Here is a 25,042-nt window from a genome sequence, read left to right on the forward strand (position 1 = left end):
TCTCCCAGCTTTAGCTACAATCTAATAAAAATGGCTGGGTTGCCAATGATCCAAATAAGTACAGTTAATGCAAGATTCCAACTCCTATTTCCAGGATTAGAATATTCACACTACCTGCTTCTTTAAACATTTGAATTTTCTCATTTCACAGTTTCACCAAAGTTGAGACCTATCTTGGCTAGAAAGTTCCAATCTTATTTTCTCAATTTCTGATAAAAAACCAACCAACCTGTTTTTCACTTTTGCAAACAAAATCAAGGATCTCCTACGGCGTTTCTGCTAGGCGGTGCACAGTTGGAGGGTTGCTACAGCAACTCTTGTACACTGACTACAGATTGACCCTGTCCAGGAAGGAAATCGTTTGCTCCACCCCCTGAGGAGTCCAAAGCTCTGGGGAGCAGCAGTCTGTGAGCTGAGACACATTTTTAGTCCAGTAGGTGTGATGGAGGAACAAGAGACCATTCTTTGTTGCCTTTCAGTTAAGAAACGTCACCCAGCAACCAAACCAAGTTGCTGTGTGTGATTAGGTAGTTCTGCACCATGGTAGGGCTATATTCTTTACCCCCCTCGTCCTAGAAACCTGAGCTGGGGAACAAACAAAAGTAATTTCCTTCCAGGCACATAGAAAAAGAAAAAACAAAAAGCAAAGATACTCCCCCGAGTAAATTAGAATATTCCCACTGTTAAGAAGAATGCATGCCAGCTCTTGCTTTCAGGCTTTTAAGCCATGTATATTTAGGTTCTTGACATTTCCCCCTGCCCCCCCTCAGATTTAACATTTATTGAATTTTTACTCAGTGCCAACCTTTTTGCTGAGGGCTTTAACATGTTATTTCATTTACTCCTCACAATAACTCCACGAGGTAGATAGTAATATAATCCCCACTTTACAAATGAGAAACAGGCTCCAAAAATTTGATGTTTGAGCTACTAAATGGTAGAATCACAATTTTAACCCAAGTCTCCTAATTCTGAAATCACATTTTTTCTACCACACTACACTGATTTTACAAGAAAATTCTAAATAGAAATATTCAAACATTCTTGAAAGTAACTTTAAAATTTTTTATGGTATTTTGTTTTAGAAATATATTTCTACAAGTAAGGACTTCACTGATAAACTAAGTATTATATTCAATCACTTTTTTAAGTGCATAGAAAAAGGCACAGAAAGATAGGGCTACATTATGGTCCAGTGCTTTTTGTTGGTGTTTTTTTTTTTTTTTTTTTTTCTAAATATAAACTATAAGAACTCACATTATTGAGAAAGGCAAAGTAGAAAAATAGGTGACAAAACTGAGTTTAGATGATGTACTCTGTGGGAATCTCTGGGGCTGAAGGAACTGATAGAGGGAGAGAAACACTTTTCTCTCTGCCGTTAGTAATTTTCAAGGACAATTCCAAGCATCAATCTGCCTCGTCTCAGCCATTTCCCACTTCAGGTACGGAAAGGTCTTCTAACATAGTGCAGCTTCTCTTACCGAGAATGAATCTAGTTCTCCCCAGAAAGACAGTTACCCCCTTCACCTACGCACTTTTTGGGAATTTCCTAGGACATAAAAACTGTCCTTTTTAAAAATTTAAATCTTTATGAAATATTACATATGCACACCCCCCCCATTGACCCCTTCTAGCCCACTCCCGTTAAAATTGCTTTTCCTAGCTCCCTACGATCCTGACCAAAAATGCTTTTACATCTTAGCTTGAACATTCCCCCAGCTGTGGACTCAATAAAGATATACCTCTAATTCTCTCCCCTTGGAATCACCATTTCTTCAACTATTACCCTATTTTCCGGGGAGTTCTTCCCTCCTAGTTTGCCTTTCCTGTCAGTCTCCTATTTTTATTTCAGTTAATAACTGCAATTCTCTAGTTGTCCTGAGGGATTTCAGTGAGAAAACAAAAAGTTCAGAAGAGTCATACTAGTTTCCAAAGGCTCCTGGGAAGATAGGTCAACAAATGTTAATTTATTATAAAACATACAAATACACAGAAATCTTTTATAGCACCGATTTAAAACTATAAAAAGTAAGTATGTACCATATTTCCTCACACTTTTACTGGATGAGTTAATAAAATATCCAACTTCTTCCCATAATTTCCTATAAAAAATATGCTGGCTTTGAGGGTCCTGAAAAGTCATTCTCAATTTATACTGATGAATATTATATATAATGCAAAAACTAAAAGTCACCAAAAGCTATAGTTATAAAAGAATTTGTGAAGGAGAATGGGAATAGTAGAGGAAAGCTTTTGTGGTTGGGTTGTCATCTAAAATTGAAGTAACTATGGGTTCTTATTGGTAATTGTCATAGAAAACTTGGGCTAAAGGCTTCTTCACAAAGCTTTTCCATTCCAAAAAAGAAAAACATTTCACAGCTCTAAAACAAGATAGGGAGGAAAGTTACAAAACCTTTCCATACTCTATTAATTTTATATTGGTTCTTAGGGTTACAGGCCTAAATGAAAAAGTGGGATGGTACTTGAAATAGTATTTCAAATTGAAGCTCAATTTTAAATATCATCAATCCAGTATAATTTCTCAGATTTAGCTTAAGATATCTGAAAGTGAACAATGTTCCAAAATATGGTGAGATTAGTATTTCATTCAGTAAGAAAAACAAAACAGCATATCATTTATTATTTGGGACTCTTAGATCATTAGGTATTAATTAAAAGATACTACAACTTGACACTTTATAGAGGCTAGAAACATAATTCAAAATTTCATAAAGATATATTAAGTTAAAACCACTTTAACAATATAAGATCTCATTGACAGTTCATTTAAGGTGACAGTTTTGCTATAGTGTTACTGTTCCCACATGATATCATCTCTTTTTAATTTCATTTGAAGATTATGGACTTGCGTTGGATGAAAGTTGCTGTTCTTCTGAAGAGAGTGATTTAGCAGACATTTTCTGGGGCTATATTTTATGTTCTTTAATCCTTTAGGGTTGCTGTCTTCTCGTTGAATACATGAAGCTTCACTCATCTTTGAGTTTTGAACTTTTTGCTGCAGTTTACGAACCTGGAGAGAAAAAGATCTACCATTTTAATAAAAAACATTAAAGATATATCCTATAATAGATGGACTGGATTGATGGTTAAAGATTACATAAAATTAAAAAGCTCATTAAGGTCTTATTTATTGAATACCTATTAGATGCCTACTACTGGGCTAGTCAGGTAGAAATAAAGTAAAGCTCCTTGTTCTCAAGACACTTATTGCACTTATTAGTGAAAGAAAAGCACAAACATGACAGCTAGAGAATAATTCAAGCTGGGATAACTTGGAATAGACAAAAACCGTGTACCAGAGAAGGCCAACGCAGGACAAGATCAATGTGGGCTGGAGAAAGGTTTATGGAGGATATGAAATGGGTAAAAACTATAAAAAAGAGAGGAGAGAGAAGAACCTTTCAGGCGATATTAACAGTAAAGACTGGGTGCTAGGAATGAGCATCAAGTTTATAGAATCAAAATATATATATTACTTAAAAGTATTCCTGAATTTGAAGTACTACTGAATGCCAGTAACAACAGCAACAAAAAAGTCAAGGGAATAACCTTATCTCATTAGGAGTATCTAGTAATGGTTGGACAGACAGAATTTACCTATCAACTAGCCAAACCCATTTCTTCCAAGTCCAGTCAATTACTTAGTCTATTTACTAATGCATAAGTCTAATTTGTAGAGCTGATCCTGACACAGGCAAAGTTCCTGATGTTCTATTTGTCTAAGGCCATTTTAATCACAGACATTAAATTTATCACGGTAAAATACTTGAAAATTTGTGCCTCTACAGCTATTATGGAATATAAATATTTTCACAATATAATTTATGTTCACACTGCCTAAATTTTAAAAAATGACTACTTTTTATTCCCTTCAAGTTTCTCCTAAGGAAGTATGTTATATAATCTTCATCCTAGCACAATCATACAAAATTTTTTTACTTACTATAGCCTTAAAAGCCAATAAAGTGAAAACTTGCTTCAAAACGTTCATTTCCCTTTTTCTTTCTTTTTTAAAATATATTTTTATTGATTTTGGAGAGGAAGGGAGAGAGGAAAGGGAGAGAGAGATGAAACATCAATGATGAGGAAGATCCATTCATCGGCTACCTCCTGCACACTCCACTGAGGAGCCTGCAACCCGGGCATGTGCCCTGACTGGGAATCGAATCATTACCTTCTGGTTCAGAGGTCAATGCTCAACCACTGAGCCCTGCCGGCTGGGCCCTCTTTCTTTGTTGGCCACAGAAGAATAAAGGCAGTAAAATCCTGCACCCTTTATTATTGTCCTATAAAGTGGGGGAGGCTTAATTGTGAGGTTAATATATCACCAACTTATATTAATGTTATTACACAGGCTGATGGCTATGTGACTTGAGAGTTCCTAAAAAGACTCCCTCTGCCTTCTGCTCCAGCAGTGTAATAATGCTAATATTACCATTTATAAAGTTATTATTTTGGGATATAATGATCCATGATTGCTCTGTTAAAATATTGAAATTATTATGCTACTCCAAGTTATTAAGAATTCCCATGCCAGGATAGAGTCTCCCTCACCACCTCACTATACAGCACAGATCCGCAGGGAATGCAGCAAAGCATAGTTTTTTTCTGGGAAAGTGGAAATAGTGGTTATAGGACTGGGCACTGCTTAAGGAGCCAGGTTCATATATGGTACTGAATTAGAGACCTGTCAACATAAGGGGCTTCATTAAGGAATCAGAGAAGGGAGGAGTAAGGGGGGCAATGCTAACAGGGTAACTGTAAAGGTTATAAAGCAAATTCAGCACACTTCACTATATTCCCAAAGACATTTCTGAATACATAACTAAATTTTCTTCCTCCCTTTTCATTATCTTATCTTGAAGAGTTCTGTAGGAGGCCATGCTATTCCGATGGAACAGATGGCTCTATTCTATAATAGGCACGAGTGACTCCTGTTTATCATCTTTTCACTAAGTCATACATACAGACCTCAAATTTGGAAGGTCATACAGAGATATACACTGGATCCAGGCATATTATCTTTTTATTAAAATATTTTACTAAAACTTTCTTACACTGTCTTGATGCTTCATCAGTTTGGAAATCTGTTCTCTTTTAATTTCCATTTTCTTGACTAAATGCTCTAGTTCACATTCTATGTCTTCACAGACTGCATGGCTTTCAGTTTCCTTCATTTGATTCAGTAGCTCTTGGTGTTCTCTATGAAAGAAAAGCAAATATTAGACATAAATTTTAGTCAGAGTTAAATATTAATCTTCAAAGACAGTCTGTTCCTATAATTAGGGCTATTTAATTAAACATATGGTAAATATAAATAGGTTCTTGTGATTTGAGACTAAATATATATAGAAATATCTTAGACTCAGGGTCTAAGAAGCTTAAAAAAAAGTCCAAATTCTTGATGTTTATAGCTAAATGTAGCAAAATATGCTGATGTCCTTAGATAGAGGCATTAAAGTATTCTTTTTAGTTCCAACTTTGGAATTATTAACGTAGGATCTTTGGAAGAATTCCAGCTATACAAGTATTTGCCAGAGATTCCTTAGATAGCCTACTCAAAGAAATACTGCCAAAGGAACTAGTTACCTCTTCTACATTAGTCTTAGTTCAATTAGCTGGCTAGCCAAATCATATATTTTCTGGAATTTTGTTAAATATATATTTAAACTTGGGGCTAAAAATATGTATCCCATACAAAATTTTGTTTGCTATGGATGTTTCAACTTGTAATGCAGACCAGCCAGAGTTTAAAACAAGAGACTACATTCCTATTTGTCTAATGAAATCATTCATATAACTAAAAGATTATAAAAAAACCCCAAAATAATCTTTCTTTTAAAAGCTTTTGTGAGTTATAATTTAAGATCACCAGAACTCATTTGTTAGAATGACAGTAATATTGCGCTATAAGTTGAGATCTTGGGAATACAGAGACTCCTTAGATTAGATCAATATTAATTATACACAGTTGAAAGTTTAAATCCAGTAGTATCAATAAATACAATGAAAAATCAGTGACAAGAAATCTACAGATCAAAATAAGTCCAAATGACTAAGTAAGGCCATTAAAAATTTGTAAGTGGCACTGCTCTTAAGACTAAGAAGGAAAATAATACCTAAACATCTTTCTATTTCTTCTGGTAAAAAATAAAAATACTTACACACCCATTTGGTCCAGCTCTTCCTGCATTGCCATCAAAAGTTCAGACAAATTGTCACAAATGGAAACAGATTTTTCGGAGTCAGGAGGTACCACTTTGCACTGGGAAGTTGTTCTAGTAGGCTTGTAGAGACATCTAGGCTCAGCAACTTCAGCAGGTTTCTGAAGAATCTGTGGCCCATAATGTTGCACCATCTGCAGGAGGTTTTGCACACTTGCATTTACAGAATGGCATGCCCTGGCAGGCTTTGGGGGGAAAGAAATAGCTGAGAACAATTTCAAGTGACTGATGGCATTTAAATAGAACTTACAACAAAGCAGGAGTTTTTCTGAACAAGCATCTTCATTTTTTCCCTCTCACCTTTTCAGCCACCATAGGCATTGATCCAAACTTTGAATACATTTGCTGAGGTGGTCCTCTTTTTAAACATTTAGTTTTCTAAATATTAGGAAAGGAAAAAGTAAACAAAAATGTTTTAAAAGACATTTATGACATGAATAAATCTCAAAACTCAAGAGTAAATAATCTGATGAGAAAATAGACAAAAAACTGAGATTTCACTGAAGAGGACATACAGATGGCAAATAAACACATGAAAAGATGCAGGTTAGAAAACTGAACTTTATATAAATGGACTTATTTTGTTGCTGTTCTTCAGCAACTTGCTTTTTCTACTCAACATTAAGTTTATGAGGTTCATTCAATTGATATATATACCTGTGGTTCACTGCTTTTTATGGCTATAAAAGCTTTATTTAGTCTTCCTCCTTTCGATAATCATTTGGATTGTTTCTTTTTGTTATTAGAAACAACACTGTTATGGACATTTTGTATCTGCCTTCTGGTGTATATAAATTAGGAGTTTCTCTTAGATGCTGGGCCATAGAGTTGTGCATTCTTAACTTTACAAGTTAATGTCCAAAGTGATTAGACCAATCTATGTTTTAGCCAACTTATGATTGTTCCATATCCTTACCATAAGTGTCTTTTTTTTGTTTGCTTTGTTTTTACATTTTACTGGGAGGTCCTCTCTATCTTTAACCAGTGTCTCACAATGGTAATAGCTGGCATAGTAAAGTATAATCTATAATAATAAAAGTGTAATATGCTAATTAGACTGGACGTCCTTCCAGACAAAGCCGGTGCTGTGAGGGAAGCCAGGCCCCGGGTGCCAGAGCGAAGCTGGTGCCAGCAGCCGGGGGAAGAAAGGCCTATCTTGCACAAATTTCATGCATTGGGCTCCTAGTATATAGAGATTCCAAGATGGCTGCAGAGAACCTTGGAAGCTGTGCCCACTGCTCCCAGCCCCAAACTGATTTACAACTAAATTACAGAACAATCAACCTGAAAAACCAACTGAAGGCTAGCTGATCTGAAATATAACCATGAAGTACAGAAGCCACATAGAGACGGGTAAGAAGGGTGAAAATGCGGAAAGGCATAGCCTTCTCACACAGGTGCAGCGGCCAATGAGAAGCCTGAGGAATAACAGAACCGAGGAATTCCCTCCCCCTAGGAGCCTGGGGTCTCAGCCCACACAAGGATCCCCAAACCAGGGCAACAGAGATGGGAAGAGGAGCTTGCCAGCATCTGGCAGTGGGAATCAGTGGGATTCAGCCGGCCTGGGGAGTCACTCCAGACTAAGGGACGAAGGCTGGTGAGGCCAAGCTGCCATACTTGGGTCCTGCTGAGGAATCCGCTGGCTACACCCAGCAGTGACTTTAAGGGAACCTCTATTTTTTGGTGGAGACCCAGAGTAAACTGTATGACTTGGGAAAGAGGACCGTCTCCCCCACCTCCATCACACAGCTGGCACCCCTCCCCCTACTTGTTGAGCTGCTGGGCCTGCCCAGTCCTGCTGGGTTGGGGGTGAGGGGAGGGAGCCACACAGAGCTGGGATTTTCGACTGTGTTTCCTGGGGAGGCTTCTGTCTAGGAACCAGATGGAAAAGTGCTGGGCTGTGTGGCTACATTGCGAGGAGGCAAATCCAAGCTTCCTGTGAGTTCAGCCACCACTACCTTGGGAAGGAGAAGTGCCCACCATCTCCTACAGACTTGCAGGGACCACCCCCAACAGGAGACAGTTTGGATCAGCCCAGGCAAGTCCAGATACTGGCAATGAGTGCAGTGGGGGGAAGGGAAAGTGGCTCAGAGTGGGAGCATTCAAAGTGTGAGACCCTCAGAGGCTACAGTCTGGGACCAGGACCAAGTGCTCAGCCCCCTCCTGTGGGCTAGGCGGGCATCATTCCCAATGGGAAACTCTTTTGATCTATCCCCCTGAGCCCAGGGCAGCTAAACTTGCTTCTGTTTAGCTGGATGCAGGGGCTAGCTGGATGTAACCAAACTGAACCTGAAGTGAGACCCCCCACCCCAGGGAAGCTAGAGCTGGAGACTGGCAGAAGCTGAAGGGTTTGGCTTTGAAGCAGGGGCTACTTTTTCCTCATTTGAGTGCCTGACTGCATGATTCCCAGGTGGGGGACCACTGGCCCTATATAGGCCAGCCTGGGCTCTTTCACTAGTAGAAGCTACCTTTCATTTCTTTTACCTTACTTCTCCCTCTACCTTCATCATTTTTACAATGAATAGAAAAATTAAAAAAATATTTCCACTAACTCATCAAAGGATGCCATAAAACATAAATATAAAAATAATTCATATTTTTTCCCCACTGACAAATTATTTATAGCAATTTTCTATCTGGTTTTGCAGCATCTAATCTCCTTGTGCAAACAAGATACGGAACAAATAATTAAGAAAGGAAATAAGAAGAAAAACAGTTTCATTGGGAAAATGCTTTAAATTATTGCAGTCTGCAAATTCTCTAGAAGAAAAAAATTATGAAAAATACAGCCAGACTACTGAATAGTAATTCTTATTTATGCAATAAAAGAGTAGCCCAGCCCTAGCCAGTATGGCTCGGTGGATAGAGCGTCGGCCTGCGGACTGAAGGGTCCCAGGTTCGATTCTGGTCAAGGGCATGTACCTTGGTTGCGGGCACATCCCCAGTGAGGGGTGTGCAGGAGGCAGCTGATCGATGTTTCTCTCTCATCGATGTTTCTAACTCTCTATCCCTCTCCCTTCCTCTCTGTAAAAAATCAATAAAATATATTAAAAAAAAAAAAAAAAAGAGTAGCCCAAGTAAGGATAATGTTCTCTACATTCTGTATCCATAGGGTGAGCCTATGGCAGTGGCCAGAATTCTCAAAAAGCAACTCTGCTTCCACAGCAAACGGCACACAGAAACAGTAAGTAATCACATGCATATTGAATAAACAGTGATAATGGTTATCAAAACTGTAATTTCAGAATCAGAAGATTAAAAGGAATTGAAATTTTCTTTACCATTACAGATAATTAAGAAGGTTTAATACCATTTATCTGAAACATCAACTCATCTATAAAGTACTAACTTTCCAATTCTATTTTTAGGGTAAAAAGAAAATAAATAAATTGATTCCCTAGAGAAATTACTTCATAGATCTATAATTTAATATTATATAGCCTTCTCTTTTTATTGTGCTCAGAGTGGGATCTGAGTGTTGTTGGCCTCTGTTTTATATAGTATCACAAAGTAATTTCTCTAAGAATTTAGTACTAGGAAAATGTCTGCCTTTCTAGAAACACTGGAATGCTTATTGTTATTGCACAAAGGCAGATGATACTGCCCATTATTTGCTCCTTTTTGCTTTTATTGTCAAGCAAACACAGCTAGGTTTTGTGCTCAACTGCTGTGAAGGTTTTATGGAGTTTCTATCCTTTTACCTTAAACCATCATCACTAGATTCATATTTTTATCTCCATTTCATTGCAGTATTACTTGTCTTTTATTATAAACTAGAGGCCCGGTGCACGAAATTCGTGCATGGGGTGGGGGGGGGCGTCCCTCAGCCCAGCCTGCACCCTCTCCAATCTGGGACCCCTCAAGGGATGTCTGACTGCCCATTTAGGCCCAATCCTACCTGGATCCAGGTCTGCTGGCTCTCAACTGCTTGCCTTCCTGATTGCCCCTAACCGCTTCTGCCTACCAGCCTGATCACCCCTAACAGGGGTCCTCAAACTTTTTAAACAAGGGGCCAGTTCACTGTCCCTCAGACCGTTGGAGGGCCGGACTATAGTTAAAAAAAAAAACTATGAACAAATTCCTATGCGCACTGCGGGCCCAGGATGAGTCGGTTGCTAAGCAGGACAGGCAGCGGCACCTGGCGGGCCGGATAAATGTCCTCGGCGGGCCACATGTGGCCCGCGGGCCGTAGTTTGAGGACCCCTGCCCTAACCACTCCCCTGACAGCCTGATTGCCCCTAACTGCCTTCCCCTGCAGGCCTGGTCATCCCTAACTGCCCTCCCCTGCAGGCCTGGTCCCCCCCAACTGCCCTCCCTTGCAGGCCTGGGTCCCCCCCAACTGCCCTCCCCTGCTGGTCTGATCGCCCCCAACTGCCCTCCCTTGCAGACCTGGTCCCTCCCAACTGCCCTCCCCTGCTGGCCATCTTGTGGCGGCCATCTTGTGTCCACATGGGGGCAGCCACCTTGTGTGTTGGAATGATGGTCAATTTGCATATTACTCTTCTGTTAGATAGGATCTCTTCAACTTTTTTTTTTGGAAATGAATAAATATAAATATGAAAAGAGTGAATAAATAAGTATTAGCAAATAAAAATAAAATGTTTGCATACCTTTGAAGATTTCTTCTTTTCCTTAGATAGTTTTGGGTTTGATACTGAAGACATTAAAATTCTATTGATTTCAAGTCCAGTTTGAAGCTACAGTATTAAAGACAAAACTTTATAAAATTGATTTTTAACAAGCTTCTTTACAATGAAAGATCAGGTCTCAGTTTATAAAGATAAAAATGCATTTTGAAAAAAAAAGAAAACCCCAAATACTGTTTTTGTGTGCATGAAAGTCATTAAATCTATTGGTAATTGCAATCATTTTCTGTTTACAAGAGAATGAATTATTTGATAGATATATCTATGTATATATATCTATATCTATATCTATATCTATATCTATATCTATGTCTATGTCTATGTCTATGTCTATGTCTATGTCTATATCTATATCTATATCAACCAAATGGAAAACAATCTATGACCAGGAGTTGATATATACATATATTTATTTGTCAAAATTTCAAAACACCAAAAGACCTCTTGTAATGCATCCCAGTATATGAATGTACTGGCTTATTGAGAATTTCATTAAACAGACAAAAATAAAAAGCTAGGAAGCAGGAATTGGAGTCTAGAATTCAGTCTTCAGTTAAGAAAATAAAGGATCAGTGGTTAGAGCGTTGGTCCACATACCAATGGGTCCCAGGTTTGATTCCCAGTCAAGGGCACATACCAAGCAGGAGGCAACCAATTGATGTGTCTCTCTCACATCGACTCTCTCTCTCCTCCCCCTCACCTCTACTCTCTCTAAATATCAATGGAAAAATTAACCTCGGGTGAGGATTAACAACAACAAAAGAAAGTATAATTGTGATACATGATCTAGTGCTCTCTTTACCTCAGAAGCTTTGTCTTGAAATAGCTTACGCTGATGTTCTTCTTCCTTAAGTTTTTCCTCTAAATGTTTAATCTTGTCCTGCAAAAGAATAAAATAACTAGAGCCAACTACCCTTTGTTCCTTTTCCAAATAGAGTCCTTGGGGGTCTTGATTCTTAATAATTTGGCAAATTAGAGCAGAAAGAAAAAAGTAATGGCAAAAGACGGTAAGGTTTTTCTTGGCTTTCTTCCTATGCTCCTTGACCTATTACACATAAGAACAAAGGAAAAGCAAAGAATGTACATGCATAGGCATTATTAACTTTCAGCAACAAAACCATAATGATGAAACTTTTAGGGATATTAAAGGTCTAGAAGGTCAAACAATTATATTCTTGGGTCTCAATGTTTCATTCAAAACACAGACAAATCACAATAAATGTCCATACAGTAAGGGCACAGTTGGAGGAGGAGGGAAGGGATAGGAAGACATTAGAAATATAAGATTAGCCCTGACTGGTTTGGCTCAGTGGATAGAGCGTCAGCCTGCGGACTAGAGGGTCCCAGGTTCAATTCTAGTCAAGGGCATGTACCTTGGCTGCGGGCACATCCCCAGTAGGGGGTGTGCAGAAGGCAGCTGATCGATGTTCCTCTCTCATCGATGTTTCTAACTCTCTATCCCTCTCCCTTCCTTTCTGTAAAAAATCAATAAAATATATTTTTTTAAAAAAAAGAAAGAAATGTAAGATACTAGAGGCCCGGTGCATGAAATTCGTGCATGGCAGGGGGGTGTTCCTGAGCCCAGCCTGCACCCTCTCCAATCTGGGACATACCTCTCACAATCTGGGACTGCTGGCTCCTAACCACTCACCTGCCTGCCTGCCTGATTGCCCCTAACCACTCCCCTGCAGGCTTGATTGATGCCTAACCGCTCCCCTGCTTGCATGATTGACACCTAACTGATTGACATCTAACTGCTCCCCTGCCGGCCCGATAACCCCCAACTGCCCTCCCCTGCCAGCCCAATAACTAGAGCCAACTACCCTTTGTTCCTTTTCCAAAGAGAGTCCTTGGGGGTCTTGATTCTTAATAATTTGGCAAATTAGAGCAGAAAGTAAGAAAAAATAATGGCAAAAGACGCTAAGATTTTTCTTGGCTTTCTTCCTATGCTCCTTGACCTGTTACACATAAGAACAAAGGAAAAGCCTGGTCACCCCCAACTGCCCTCCCCTGACGGCCATCTTGTGACATGAGGGTGTGAGGGTCAATTTGCATATTACCCCTTTATTATATAGGAAGGATAGTCCCTTTTACTTAATAGCTTATATTATATCCAGGAAATCAAAAGTAACACATGAAACAAACAACAAAGCAATGAATATGATTTGACCCAGACCATATATATATACTTAGGCACATAAGTATTTCATCTTATATCCTTGGTGTGGTTCACAATAGGAGGACAATACCATTTCAAAGAAACAGTTTCGTGAGTGTTGGAGAACTCAAGGAAAGCTCCATAGAGAAAGCAGGACCGGAGAAAGTCCTACAGAATAAATAGGATTTTGGTGGAAAAAGAAGAGGGCATTTCAGGATGAGATGTAGGACAGCCTTAACTTAATTAACTGGTGAAAGACAATCTTCTCAATATTTTTGAGGTAAGTTATCTGAAATGAAAATGTTCTGTCATCTCAAAAGAAGCCAAAATTACAATTTTACATCAACAGGCAAGCTCATTCATGCTGTGACAGAATATATTAATTTTTCATCTCCATGGGCAGGAATTCATGTTTGGATTACTAAAAGTTGTTAACAAAGTTTTATAAATCTAAGATTTACTGCATATTCACATATAGAGCCAATTATGCCTAATACTAAAGATTTATTCCTGGCACCACTACTTCAAAGAAATAAGTGGAAGCTTACCTCAGCAGTTTTCTGAGTTGTTGTAAGTTTAAAACATTCTTTTTCTAAGAGATCAAGCTTTTCAAGTTTTGCTTGCAGCTTCATTTGATCTTGTTCTTTTTCCCTTTGAAGCTGGGTCTGGAAAGGATAAAAACAAAACCTGAATTTGGCAAGTGATGCCAATGGCTCAAGAATAATACAATTTCTCAGAATTCAAAGCACAATATAATATGTCATTAGAAACATGCATTTACATGCACTGACTTTAGGTGCAATATAAATCTGTCATAAGAAACATGTACAGCCTGGCCAGTGTGGCTCAGTTGGTTGGAGTGTTGTCCTGTACACCGAAAGGTGGTGGGTTCAATTCTCAGTTGAGGTGCATATGGGAGGCAACCAATCAATGTTTCCTTCTCACATCTCTCTCTTTCCTTCTCTCTAAATAAACAAACAAACAATAACACAAACACAAACACAGAAATATACATACATGCATCTACTTTTAGGTACTTACTAGCAAAGGCCAAGAAAATCAAATATTGTTAAAGGAGAAATAAAATGTGCAAAAAAAGATGTGCTATATTAGCACTAATAGGACAAACACTTCTATGCATCTTTATGTAACATTTCAACTAAGAAAAACATCACCAGTGAAACCTGTATTAAATAGTGTTGCACACAGGGTGACCAAATCTACCCACTGAATTACCCTTTCTCTGTAACAAAGAAAAGCAGCTATCAGAGGAATAAAGCATACAGAGAACATGGAGAAAAGTAAAGTTATACATATATATGTATATCTATGTACTGTTTTGTAATGGTATTTATTACAATAAAAGATATTAACAATAAAGGCAACTGTGAGGGTAATAGAAAATATTCTAGAAGACAGTTTAGTAGTTTCTTATAAAGTTAAACATATATCTACCCTGTGGCTCAGCAATTCTACTACATATTTACCCAAGAGAAATTAAAACATGTCCACAGAAAAGATATGTATAATGGTCATAGCAGCTTTATCCTATCTAATAAAAGAGTAATACGCAAACTGACCATGATGGCCGCCCCCATGTGGTTAAAGATGGTCGCCCCCATGTGGACACAAGATGGCCACCACAAGATGGCCAGCAGGGAAGGGCAGTTGTGGGCAATCAGGCCAGCAGGGGAGGGCAGTTGGGGGGGGGACCCAGGCCTGCAAAGGAGTGCAGTTGGGGGAGACCAGGCCTGCAGGGGAGGGCAGTTGGGGGGGACCAGGCCTGTAGGAGAGGGCACTTAGGGGTGAACGCGCTGGCAGAGGAGGGCAGTTGGGTGCGACCAGGCCTGCAGGGGAGAGCATTTGGGGGGGACCAGGCCTGCAGGGGAAGGCAGTTGGGGGTGACCAAGCCAGCAGAGGAGGGCAGTTAGGGGTGACCAGGCTTGCAGGGGAGGGCAGTTGGGGGCAACCAGGCCGGCAGGGGAGGGCATTTAGGGGCAATCAGGCTGGCAGGGGAGCAGTTAGGTGTCGATCAGGCTGGCAGGGGAGTGGTTAGGGGGTGATCAGGCTGGCAGGCAGAAGCGGTTAGGGGCAATCAGGAAGGCAGGCAGGCGAGCGGTTGGGAGCCAGCAGTCCTGGATTGTGAGAAGGATGTCTGACTGCCCGTTTAGGCCCGATCCTGGTGGGATCGGGCCTAAACGGGCAGTCAGACATCCGTCGAGGGGTCCCAGATTGGAGAGGGTGCAGGCTAGGCTAAGGGACACACACTCTCCCCGCCCCCCATGCACGAATTTTGTGCACTGGGCCTCTAGTCTATATAATAAAAGCCTAAGCAACCGTTATGGCGAAACGACTGGAACGACCGTTCACTATGATGCGCACTGGCCATCAGGGGGCAGATGATCAATGCAGGAGCTGCCCCCTAGTGGTCAGTGAGCTCCCACAGGGGAGTGCCGCTCAGCCAGAAGCTGGGCTCACAGCCGGCGAGTGCAGCGGCGGGGGTGGGAGCCTCTCCTGCCTCTGCGGCAGCACTAAGGAGCAGCAAGCAGGTGGGCAGTAAGGAGCAAGGGATCCCAGGTTGCGAGAGGGATGCCCGCCTGCTGGCTTAGGCCTGATGCCCCTGGGATCGGCCGGCAGGCGGACATCCCCCGAGGGGTCCTGAACTGCGAGAGGGCGCAGGCTGGCAGTCGCTAGGGACCCTACCCATGTACGAATTCCATGCACTGGGCCTCTAGTTTATAATAACCCCAAACTGGAAGCAAGCCAAATGTCTATCAACAGGAAAATGGGTAACCAAATTGTGGCATATCTATATAATGAAATTCTACACTGCAATAAAAAGGAATGAACTACTGATACATAAAACAATATGGATGAATCTCAAAAACTTTGTTAAAAAAGAAAAACAAACCCAGATACAAAATTCTAAGATTTTACCTTATAAAGCTCTAAGGTAAAATAAGTCAGAATAGTAATTGTCTTATTGGGAGGTGAGGAGAGAACAGAGAATAACTGTGAAGAGATGAAATACTTTCTGATGAAAATGTTTTATTATTTGATAGGGCTGTGGATTACATGAGTATATGCACTTATCAATAATCAATGATCTCTATACTTAAGATCTGTACCTTCCACAGCATGTAAATTATATATCAGAACATTTAAAACCTATTATAAGTCACTAGTCTACTATAGCTAGGATAGGAATTTCTAGGCTGTTGGGAATGTGTATGCTGAACTTTACAAGATAAAGTGGTTGCTCTTCTGGTTGTTGTATCCTCATTTACCCACAGAATTGTCAGACTTTTAAATTATTTCTAATCTGGTAGATGTAAAGTAGTATATTACTGTGGCTCTTTTTAAATCCACCCGAGGATATGTTTTTTACTGATTTTAGAGAGAGAAACGCTGATCAGTTGCCTTCCTTACATAGCCTGACCAGGGATTGAATCCACAACTTAGGTATGTGCCCAGACTGGAAATCGAACCCACGACCCTTTGGTGCATGGGACAATGAACTGAACCACACTGACCAGGGCACAAGCATAAGTATTTTAAAGACTGTGTCTGTTAGAGCCAGTACCTACCTGGAGCTAGTTTGTGAAAGTATTTATAGATAGTCTATTAAGTATGCTATATCTTGTTCTTAGTGTCTTATCTCCTTCTGCCTGGTTATCTCTGAAAGTTTCTCGCTGTGTCAAAGTAATGTTTGTGGAAATAATTTGAAGTACCTGAGAATATTAGCAATTCAGTATCACTTTAATACAATTTCAGGGACTAAGATTTTCTGAGTTACTTTGATAACCTAGAGCAGTGGTCGGCAAACTGCGGTTTGCCGCTCTGTTGACTAATGAGTTTGCCAACCACTGCTAAGGCATTACCCTTACCCAGAAGTTTTGACTTCAGGTGAAAGACATTATTAGTACATTATTAAAATGTTTTTTAAGTGTTTTTCCCTAAGGCAGTGGTCGGCAAACTCATTAGTCAACAGAGCCGCAGTTTGCCAACCACTGACCTAGAGCAAAGTTGTAATCTGGGATTTTTTCTACTGTTCACCCTTACAAAGATTGCGCACAGAGGATATACAAGGGTTCCTATTCTTGATAGGCCATGCATTCTAACTTTAATTTCTTTAACCCCAAAAGGATGGCTGTCAAAAGCATTATTGAGCCTCTCAATGGACTGTTCTAGAATCAGGAATGCACTCAGAAGGGACCTGAAATATCAGGCCTACCTCTCTGGATTAAAGTCTGCACACAGATAATACTGAACGGGTGATTTTTTTATCAACTTATTAAATCTCCAATGCCTTTGTGTATTTTTTCTTTCTCTTCTTTCTCTTCTGTCTTTCTTTTTAATATTCTGTACAGTTTTTCTTATTTCCCTCTATAGGAAAGTTGGTCTAAATGACCTAGTCTGCATCACTGTAAGTGGAAATCTCCTATATACAGCTTTATATCCTATTTTACTTAAGACTATAATGTAATATGACAAATTTCAGACATTAAATATTCTCTTTTTTCCTGAGGGCAAATTTACCTTTTTTTTGTGTATTTAATTTGTGTCATTTAATTTACATCTTACTTTTTTTACTGAGGTATAATTAACAAACCATGTTATATTAGTTTCAAGTGTACAACTTAGTGATTTCATCTTTGTATACATTATGAAATGATTACCTCAATAAGTCTAGTACCATCTGTCACCATAGAGACATTAAATATTCTTCAAAACCATATTAAATTATATTTCTTATACAAATATGTTCACCTGCTGTTCTAGGATCATATTCTTCTCTCGCTCTACATTGAGAACCATTCTCTTTGTATATTCCAGTTGCTTTTCTAGGAGCGTACAGCGAGCCTGAGCTGAGCTTAATTGTATACTTATATCTATGAAAAAGAAAAAGTAATTATGCGTCAATTAGTTGATTACCACACAGACCAGAGATTTGGTTACCATAAGAAATACATTATACGAATTCAACCAAGAGTTAAAAGTTCAAGACTTAGTTAGTTCTACGTATTGACTCTCCCAGAGTTATAAACATACATTTTGTGAATATTTCATTAATTATATATCACTGGTTTAACATTATCTCTGCCTAAGGACCCAGAGAGCATACATCTGAAAGGGGAAGATGCCAGTGACTTGTGAGATGATAAAAGATTCTGGCTCTCCCTGGGAAATGACACTAACTGGAAAAATAGAGGCCCCAATGTCTCTTTCCTATCAATACGTTTCTTCTCTTTCAAAAAACTCAGGTACATGCATCCTACCATTCCTACTTTCCTCTGCTCTTGACTACAGACAGCATAGTTAAATTCATAAGGTGTAAACAATTTCTTTTTAATCCTTTAAGATCTTACTTTCCTCAGCTCTTTCTTCCACTTTTGTCCAAATACCTCAGAAAAATATTTCTCCCCATTTCTTCATTCCACAAGTTGAAACACAAACTTGTCTCAGGGTGAGTGTCTTGTTACAAAAAGCCACATTTTGAAGTGAAATTATATAAAGAATTTATGTTCTAAATCTCTAAAATCTGTGTCCAGATGTCTTTTTCATAATTTCCACAGTATGGCCACCTATCAGTCCATTTCATCTAATTAACCACTCAAGTTTTTATTTTTCATTCATTTTTATTGTTTTTATATTGCTTAATTACTAGTGTTGTTTTCAAATTTTAAAAATGTTGTTAACTAATGCTATAAAGCATTTCAATTATGTCCAGGTTAAACTGGATTTTGCTGGAATTCTGAGAATATTCTAATTTCTAAACACAACTTGTCTAAATACAATTTTTCTTTTAATCTCAAAAACCTATGAACCAGGATAAAACAGATATAAAAATAAGTTCAAAGTTATATTCATTTCCTGCAAATATCAAAATGTCTGAGAACAAGGCTTTAGGGTTTGAATATATATAAAAGAATAAATATATTTGAGTAAATCTGCTTAGCCTGGGCTTATTATTTTCAAATTGTAAACTTTAGTAACTCCTTGCTTCTGAGAACTACTGAATTTTCTTACCTTTTTTCTGCTTTATCAGTTCCTGGTGTACCAGATTTCTCTCATTTGTTTCATCTTCCAAGGCCTTTTTATACTGTGCTGCTTCTCTGGATAGAATGTTCAGGTTATCTTCAGCTTGAGTTCTTTCTAACTCTAAACGGTGAATCTTTTCTTGAAGAGTTTTTAAGGCTAAAATAAGAGCTGTTGAAAAAAACATTGCTTGATATTATAAATAAGAATATTTGAATACTCACAATCATATAAAAGTTACCAGTATATTTTTGTTAGCCAGAAAAATGTATAATACATATTTCTGATAAAAATGGAAAATAATAACAAAAATTCTAAAAAGGAACAAAATTTTTTCTAACATATTTTGTAAAAACAATATATTTGATTGTATTTAATGACTTTTCTACTTTTGAGAAAGCTAATGACATAAGACTTAAAAGATAATGTACAGTCTAGGAGGCATACGAATCTGAGTATGACTAAAGAAAATTAAAATATAGTACCCACTAACATAAAATTTAGGTTTAAAGTTAAAGGTTCTTTTCAGTTATTGATGTGTTCGGTTTTAATCAAACTACAAACATATATTATTCATTTGTCCAACATGGTGTTAATATTCAGGACATATGAAGAACAGTTTCTTCCATTGGAAAAAATTATAACCTAGTGGTTTACCTGATATCAAGCTTGAAAGATTGTAAGTAGCACACATAAACTACTAAAATATTTTCAGTTATATTAATATCATCATGATTCAGAGAAGTTCAGAGTTATAAATTATTCAAATATTACCTTACACTTTCTATTCATTTATAACTTCAAACTATAAAACTAGAGATGAATAGAATATAAACAAATGTTATAGGTTATCTTTTGTATAGTTTATATCCAATTAGAAAGATGTTTGCTAGAGATTATCATTTATTTTTTACAATTAAGGTAAAGTAATTATATTTACAGTATTGTTCTTTATATGGTACCTGTGGCTGACTCATTGGTTTGGAGTATTATTTCTTGTGGTTTACTCCACTCCATAAGGCTACCTTTATTAACGGCAACCTTTATCAAAGAATATTAAAAGACAAAGTGATAGCCCTAGCCGGTTTGACTCAGTGGATAGAGTGTCGGCCTGAGGACTGAAGGGTCCCAGGTTCCATTCTGGTCAAGGGCATGTACCTTGGTTGCGGGCACATCCCCAGTAGGGGGCGTGCAGGAGGCAGCTGATCGATGTTTCTCTCTCAACTGTTTCTTACTCTCTATCCCTCTCCCTTCCTCTCTGCAAAAAATCAATAAAATATATTTAAAAAAAAAAGACAGCCAAAACCGGTTTGGCTCAGTGGATAGAGCGTCAGCCTGCGGACTGAAAGGTCCCAGGTTCGATTCCGGTCAAGGGCATGTACCTTGGTTGCGGGCACATCCCCAGTAGGAGGTGTGCAAGAGGCAGCTGATCGATGTTTCTCTCTCATGGATGTTTCTGACTATCTATCCCTCTTCCTTCCTCTCTGTAAAAAATCAATAAAATATATATTTAAAAAAAATAAATAAATAAAAATAAAAAAAAAAGACAAAGTGATAATCAGCATCTTAGAAAGTAATCTGAATCACACAAGATATGCCTGGGGTCATAAATCTTTTTCTAATTCAGTTTTAACATCCTTCTAAATTTATATTTTTAAAATTACAATATTTGTATTTTGTAGTTACTCCAATATACTGGTTCCTCAGGCATTTTCAAGGCAATTTTGGGTATATGTTACTTCTGAATTTAATCCTAAAATAAGACACAACTCTACTTAACTCACTAGCATTCTAATCATCTAGTTTAGACGGATTCCAAATCTGACCTTTTAGTCTTCAAAGAATTTTCCATTTTCTAATGATGTTTTTATAATAAACCTGTGATATACTAGTATGTCATCTTACAGCTGAAGCCAAAATAAAAAATGTTAAATAACTTGCATAAGTTTACAGAAACTTTTAACAAAAGAATAAAAATTAGTAATTTAAGGCTTGTTAAAAACACAATATATTGTTTTTACATAAAAATAAAACATTTTATATAACATACTTTGTGCCACTCCCCTATTTTTAAGTGATATTTTTATATTAATATTACCTTGGCTATTTGGACTATGAAGCATTTTAGGAGAGGTAACTTCAAAGTTCACAGAGCGGTGATTCCGAGATAATTCATCATTCTGGGTGAATGATGGAGCAAACATTCTTTCTGGAGGTTTAATATAGCTTCCTACTATACTATGCATTAATTCAGAATCCATTATCTGTACAGAATAAAGAAATTATATAGTATAGCATCACTCTTTCCTATTTGAATGACAAAAACATTAAAAGTTCAAATGAAATTTTAACTTAAATACAAGAACTGTATCCTTCTGGCCTTACTTGTCACAAATTCAACTATAATAATATAAGCTCAACAGTAAAAGAAAAATGACTATTTACTGTATAATCAGTATGGACAATTCTGCCTGATTTGCAATGAGCATATGGCCCTGGAGTGAGCATAGGGGTGATGGGAATTTTCTGGTTTCTCAGTTGATTATAAGTTTAGATACATCTCATCATATGAGCACCTCTTTATAAACAGAGTGATTCTAGAGTTCAAAGAGAAAATATATATTTTAAAAGATAACACAGCTTTTAAAACAAGCCTCCGATATAATTTCTCTAATTAAACCGTTGAACTCCACTGTACTGGCTTCCCAAGGGATTTTCAAGAGTAATTTTGGATATATCAATTTCTGAATGGAACCCTTAAATAAGACACAACTCCATTTAGTGCATTAGCATTCTAATTATCTAGTTTAGATGAAGAATCTAAAATGGCCGTATTTTGCTATTTAATCAGTAGCTTGGCATGTAGCAAGGCTTTCCAAATTAGACCAATTCTTTAAAACTATAAATCTGTTCAAGAATAGGTCACTTTCAGCATCTATCTGGAAAATTCATAGTACCAGTCTCTTTGTAGCTTCAAAGTACAGCAAATCAATACACAAAAAGTCACCCCTTCCACAATGTCTATGATTTGGCTTACTGCAGTCTCCTGAAAACACCACCTCTCTTTCACTTCTGGGCCTCACCATATGCTGTTTTTTGGTCCTCTTTCCCTGACTTTCCAAAACTGGGCTAAGTGACCTTTGTAGCCATCCCAATTATATCATACAGCACCGTTATTGTATGTTTAACCATTTGTTTCTCTCGGACAGGTAGGGGCTGTGTCTTTCATACTCAGTACCCAAAAAGGCGACATGTTTTGAAACACATCTATTCTGCAATGTGAATAATTAGAATCTAATTTGGTTATGAGTCCACTGGAAGACCTTCCTCACCACTACTTTTCCTAAAAGGAGTTATTTTAAGCCCTAGCCCCAGAGCTCAGCTGGTGAGACCACTGTCCCATAGGCCAAGGTTGGAGGTTGGATCTCTCAGGGCACAAACAAAAATCAACCAATGAATGCATAAGTAAGTGGAACAACAAAGCGATGTTTCTCTCACTCTCTAAACCCAATCAATCAAGAAACATTTTAAAAAGGAATTATTTAAAAACAACAGTACTTTGTAAACAAATGGTTTGAATCCTTTCACTATACTACAATTTGAATATTTTTATGTTTTTTCACAAAGTATCCTTTAATCCAGCAAAAATTCATGTCAAGGAATACTGGGTATTCTTTGCCTCTTAGCCTCATACAACATGGATTTGACAACCCGCTTTCAAAGCCCTGCTTGGGAGGTCATTTGGCTGAGCAAACAAAGCACAGAGCACCCCGAGGCAGTATCAAAGGTGCAATTGCTCAGGGATTCCCTAATCCACTCTGCACCGATCCAAAAGAGCGGAAGCAAGCAGAGGCAGCAGCACCGCAGAGCATCCCTCTTGCCTGGACTCATGCGATCCCTCAGGATTGCCACCTTTCCTACATCTGCGCCTTCACGCGCCCTCGGATTTGGGCACCCGGACTAGTATTTCTCACGCAGAAAAAGTCCCTGGACAGCCCCAGATGGCTTCGTCTCCAAAACCTCAGAGGAAATGGAGGAAGAAAAAATCCTGTGGAGGGAAAAGTGGCAGCTATGCCTAGAGTTCTCTCACCAAGCCGATGCTCTCAATCTCCCTGTGTGCTAACCGTTGACCTGCATGCCGACACAGGAAACGTTGCAGCGGCTCGGGCTGTAGTTTCTGTCGCAAACAGAAGGCGCCAGCAGCATCAAAACTACATTTCCCAGAAGTAAATGTAATGACGCCCTATCTCCTTAAATAAAAGGTTTGACGTAATTAAAGAGACCGTCACTATTTTTAGGCTAACCTTAAAATTAGATTAAGTTTCTTCCAGAAATGCATCTTTCCCTTTCCTGTGCTTGCCTTGTCTGTGAAAGTTACAGTACTTCAACTCTTCCTTACTTTTGTTTCTTGTCCAGTCCACAGAATCCAAACGTCCAGATACACGAAAACACCCGCCGCGGCAGACTAAGTGCCGTTTAAGACGCATGCGCCCCGTTCGCCATGACGCATGCGTAGCAGCGGGCAGCCGTTGGCGGCAGCGCGCGATCGAGGGTCCGGAGGTAACCCGCGGAGGGCGGGGCTTTTTTCCAATGGCTTTGCCTCCGCGGGTCGCGTCTGCCTGGGCGGGGAAGAGGGCGCTAGGGCAGGGACGGCTCCTGGGCTCCTGGTTTGTGCCGGGCGGAGAAAGGGGAGGGACTGGGGGTGAGGACCCCATCTCCCCTCCCCGCTCCCGCCTTCTGGGGCGAGCCCCACCGATGGGGCTGGACGAAGGGGCGGGCTCTGCGCTTCGGGCCCAGCGCCTCTGCCAGCTCCGCGGCGCAACCCCGCGCTCGGGGATTGCAGGGCAGCCGGGCATCCGTCTGGATTAGCGGGCGGTGGGCGAGGACGCAGACGTCGGAAAAGAAACGGCATCTGCCCAAGGGTCTGGCAGCGACGGGGCGGGAGACGCTTTCCTTCTACGTCGCTGCCGAGACCGCGACTGCTGGAGGCTGCCGCCCCCCGGGAGCGCCTGGAGCTTTCGGCCGCAGCAGCGAGCGAACCAGGGTCGGCCAGCCTTTTCCGTCGGCGTCCAGCCAGCGTCCGGCCGCCGCCGAGGCGCGGGGAGGGCGGGGCCTGGTGCGGAGGAGGGCGGGGCGGGAACGCTCCCGAGAGCCTGGTGGCTGCTAGACAAAACCCCGAATGGCTGGAGGGCGCTCAACTGGTACCAGCCTTTTTGGGCAGAGCACGGATTTGACAGCTCCACCGCGTGAGAATATCCGCTGACCCCGCAAGACCGAGGCGAACTCTTCACTGTCCAGCAAAGCCAGCACTGCGAGGTTTCAACTTTCCAACTTTGGTTTTTGAGTCTGATCAGAAAAGACTGCCCCTTCGTGTAGAAGGAGAGCGTGAGCTCTATCTTGCAGTTCGCTTGAAAGCCATCTATAGAAAAGACACTCTGGTTCCACATGTCACCCGGACGTATGTTTTCATGAAGATTCGATTTCTCTGACACTATTCTTACATTTCTCGTTTTAAAAATATACAGTGCTTTTGGGGACATGCTGAAAGGTAACTGAAGACTGCAACGAAAAATCTCCAATTGTCATGGCTGAAGGAGAGAATGAAGTGAGATGGGATGGGCTGTGCAGTAGAGATTCAACTACTAGAGAGACAGCACTGGAAAACATTAGGCAAATCATTTTGAGAAAAACTGAGTATCTTCGTTCGGTGACAGAGACACCTTATCGTCCATCGGACGGGCTTTCAGATGCTGGTTCTTTGGATGGGTTGAATAAGCTGCTTGCTCATCTGCTTATGCTTTCTAAGAGGTGTCCCTTTAAAGATGTAAGAGAGAAAAGCGAGTTTATTTTGAAGAGCGTCCAGGTAAGGAAGAGCATTGTAATTACAACTGTCTATATAGTGAAATTTTACGTGCACTTAAATTCGCTTTGTGTTTACATCTAATAGGTTGTTA

The 25,042-nt window shown here is 39.5% G+C and overlaps 2 protein-coding genes across 7 annotated transcripts in view; one reads left to right on the plus strand and one right to left on the minus strand.

The window, feature by feature from the left end:
- Positions 1-1,232: 1,232 nt before the first annotated feature.
- Positions 1,233-24,180, minus strand: CEP57L1 (centrosomal protein 57 like 1). 6 transcript variants are annotated; one of them, XR_013960379.1, is made up of 11 exons: positions 23,488-24,180; positions 21,187-21,352; positions 19,080-19,259; positions 17,820-17,941; positions 13,598-13,714; positions 11,694-11,771; positions 10,856-10,942; positions 6,546-6,623; positions 6,190-6,430; positions 5,079-5,223; positions 1,233-3,031 (listed from the first exon to the last, which is right to left on the minus strand). XR_013960379.1 is itself a non-coding variant. In XM_080664225.1 (11 exons), exons 2-11 carry the CDS (start codon positions 21,347-21,349, stop codon positions 2,813-2,815), a joined length of 1,434 nt encoding a protein of 477 aa, XP_080520351.1. In that variant the 5' UTR covers positions 21,350-21,352; positions 23,488-24,180; the 3' UTR covers positions 1,233-2,812. The 6 variants fall into 6 exon arrangements, 4 of the variants coding, with proteins under 4 accessions (XP_080520351.1, XP_080520352.1, XP_080520353.1 ...); XR_013960380.1 differs by lacking the exon at positions 23,488-24,180 and adding an exon at positions 23,179-23,258; XM_080664225.1 differs by having other exon boundaries at positions 6,186-6,430.
- The window catches only part of SESN1 (sestrin 1), a 118,601-nt gene continuing 117,155 nt past the window's right edge, over positions 23,597-25,042 (plus strand). The window contains exon 1 of the mRNA XM_080664220.1: positions 23,597-24,951. Within this exon, the coding sequence (XP_080520346.1) occupies positions 24,673-24,951 (279 nt within the window). The 5' untranslated portion in view covers positions 23,597-24,672. The remainder of the gene's footprint in view (positions 24,952-25,042) is intronic.

The sequence above is a fragment of the Plecotus auritus genome (assembly GCF_963455305.1).
Source record: "Plecotus auritus genome assembly, chromosome: 4".
NCBI classification, from domain to species: Eukaryota; Metazoa; Chordata; class Mammalia; order Chiroptera; family Vespertilionidae; genus Plecotus; species Plecotus auritus.

Excerpts from the sequence above, each read along its gene's own strand:
- CEP57L1 (XM_080664225.1), bottom strand. The coding sequence starts at position 21,349 with ATGGATTCTGAATTAATGCATAGTATAGTAGGAAGCTATATTAAACCT. Across the intron at positions 19,260-21,186 it reads TCATAGTCCAAATAGCCAAG|CTCTTATTTTAGCCTTAAAA; the intron begins GTAATATTAATA and ends TTTTTTCAACAG. Across the intron at positions 10,943-11,693 it reads TTCAAGACAAAGCTTCTGAG|CTTCAAACTGGACTTGAAAT; the intron begins GTAAAGAGAGCA and ends TTAATACTGTAG.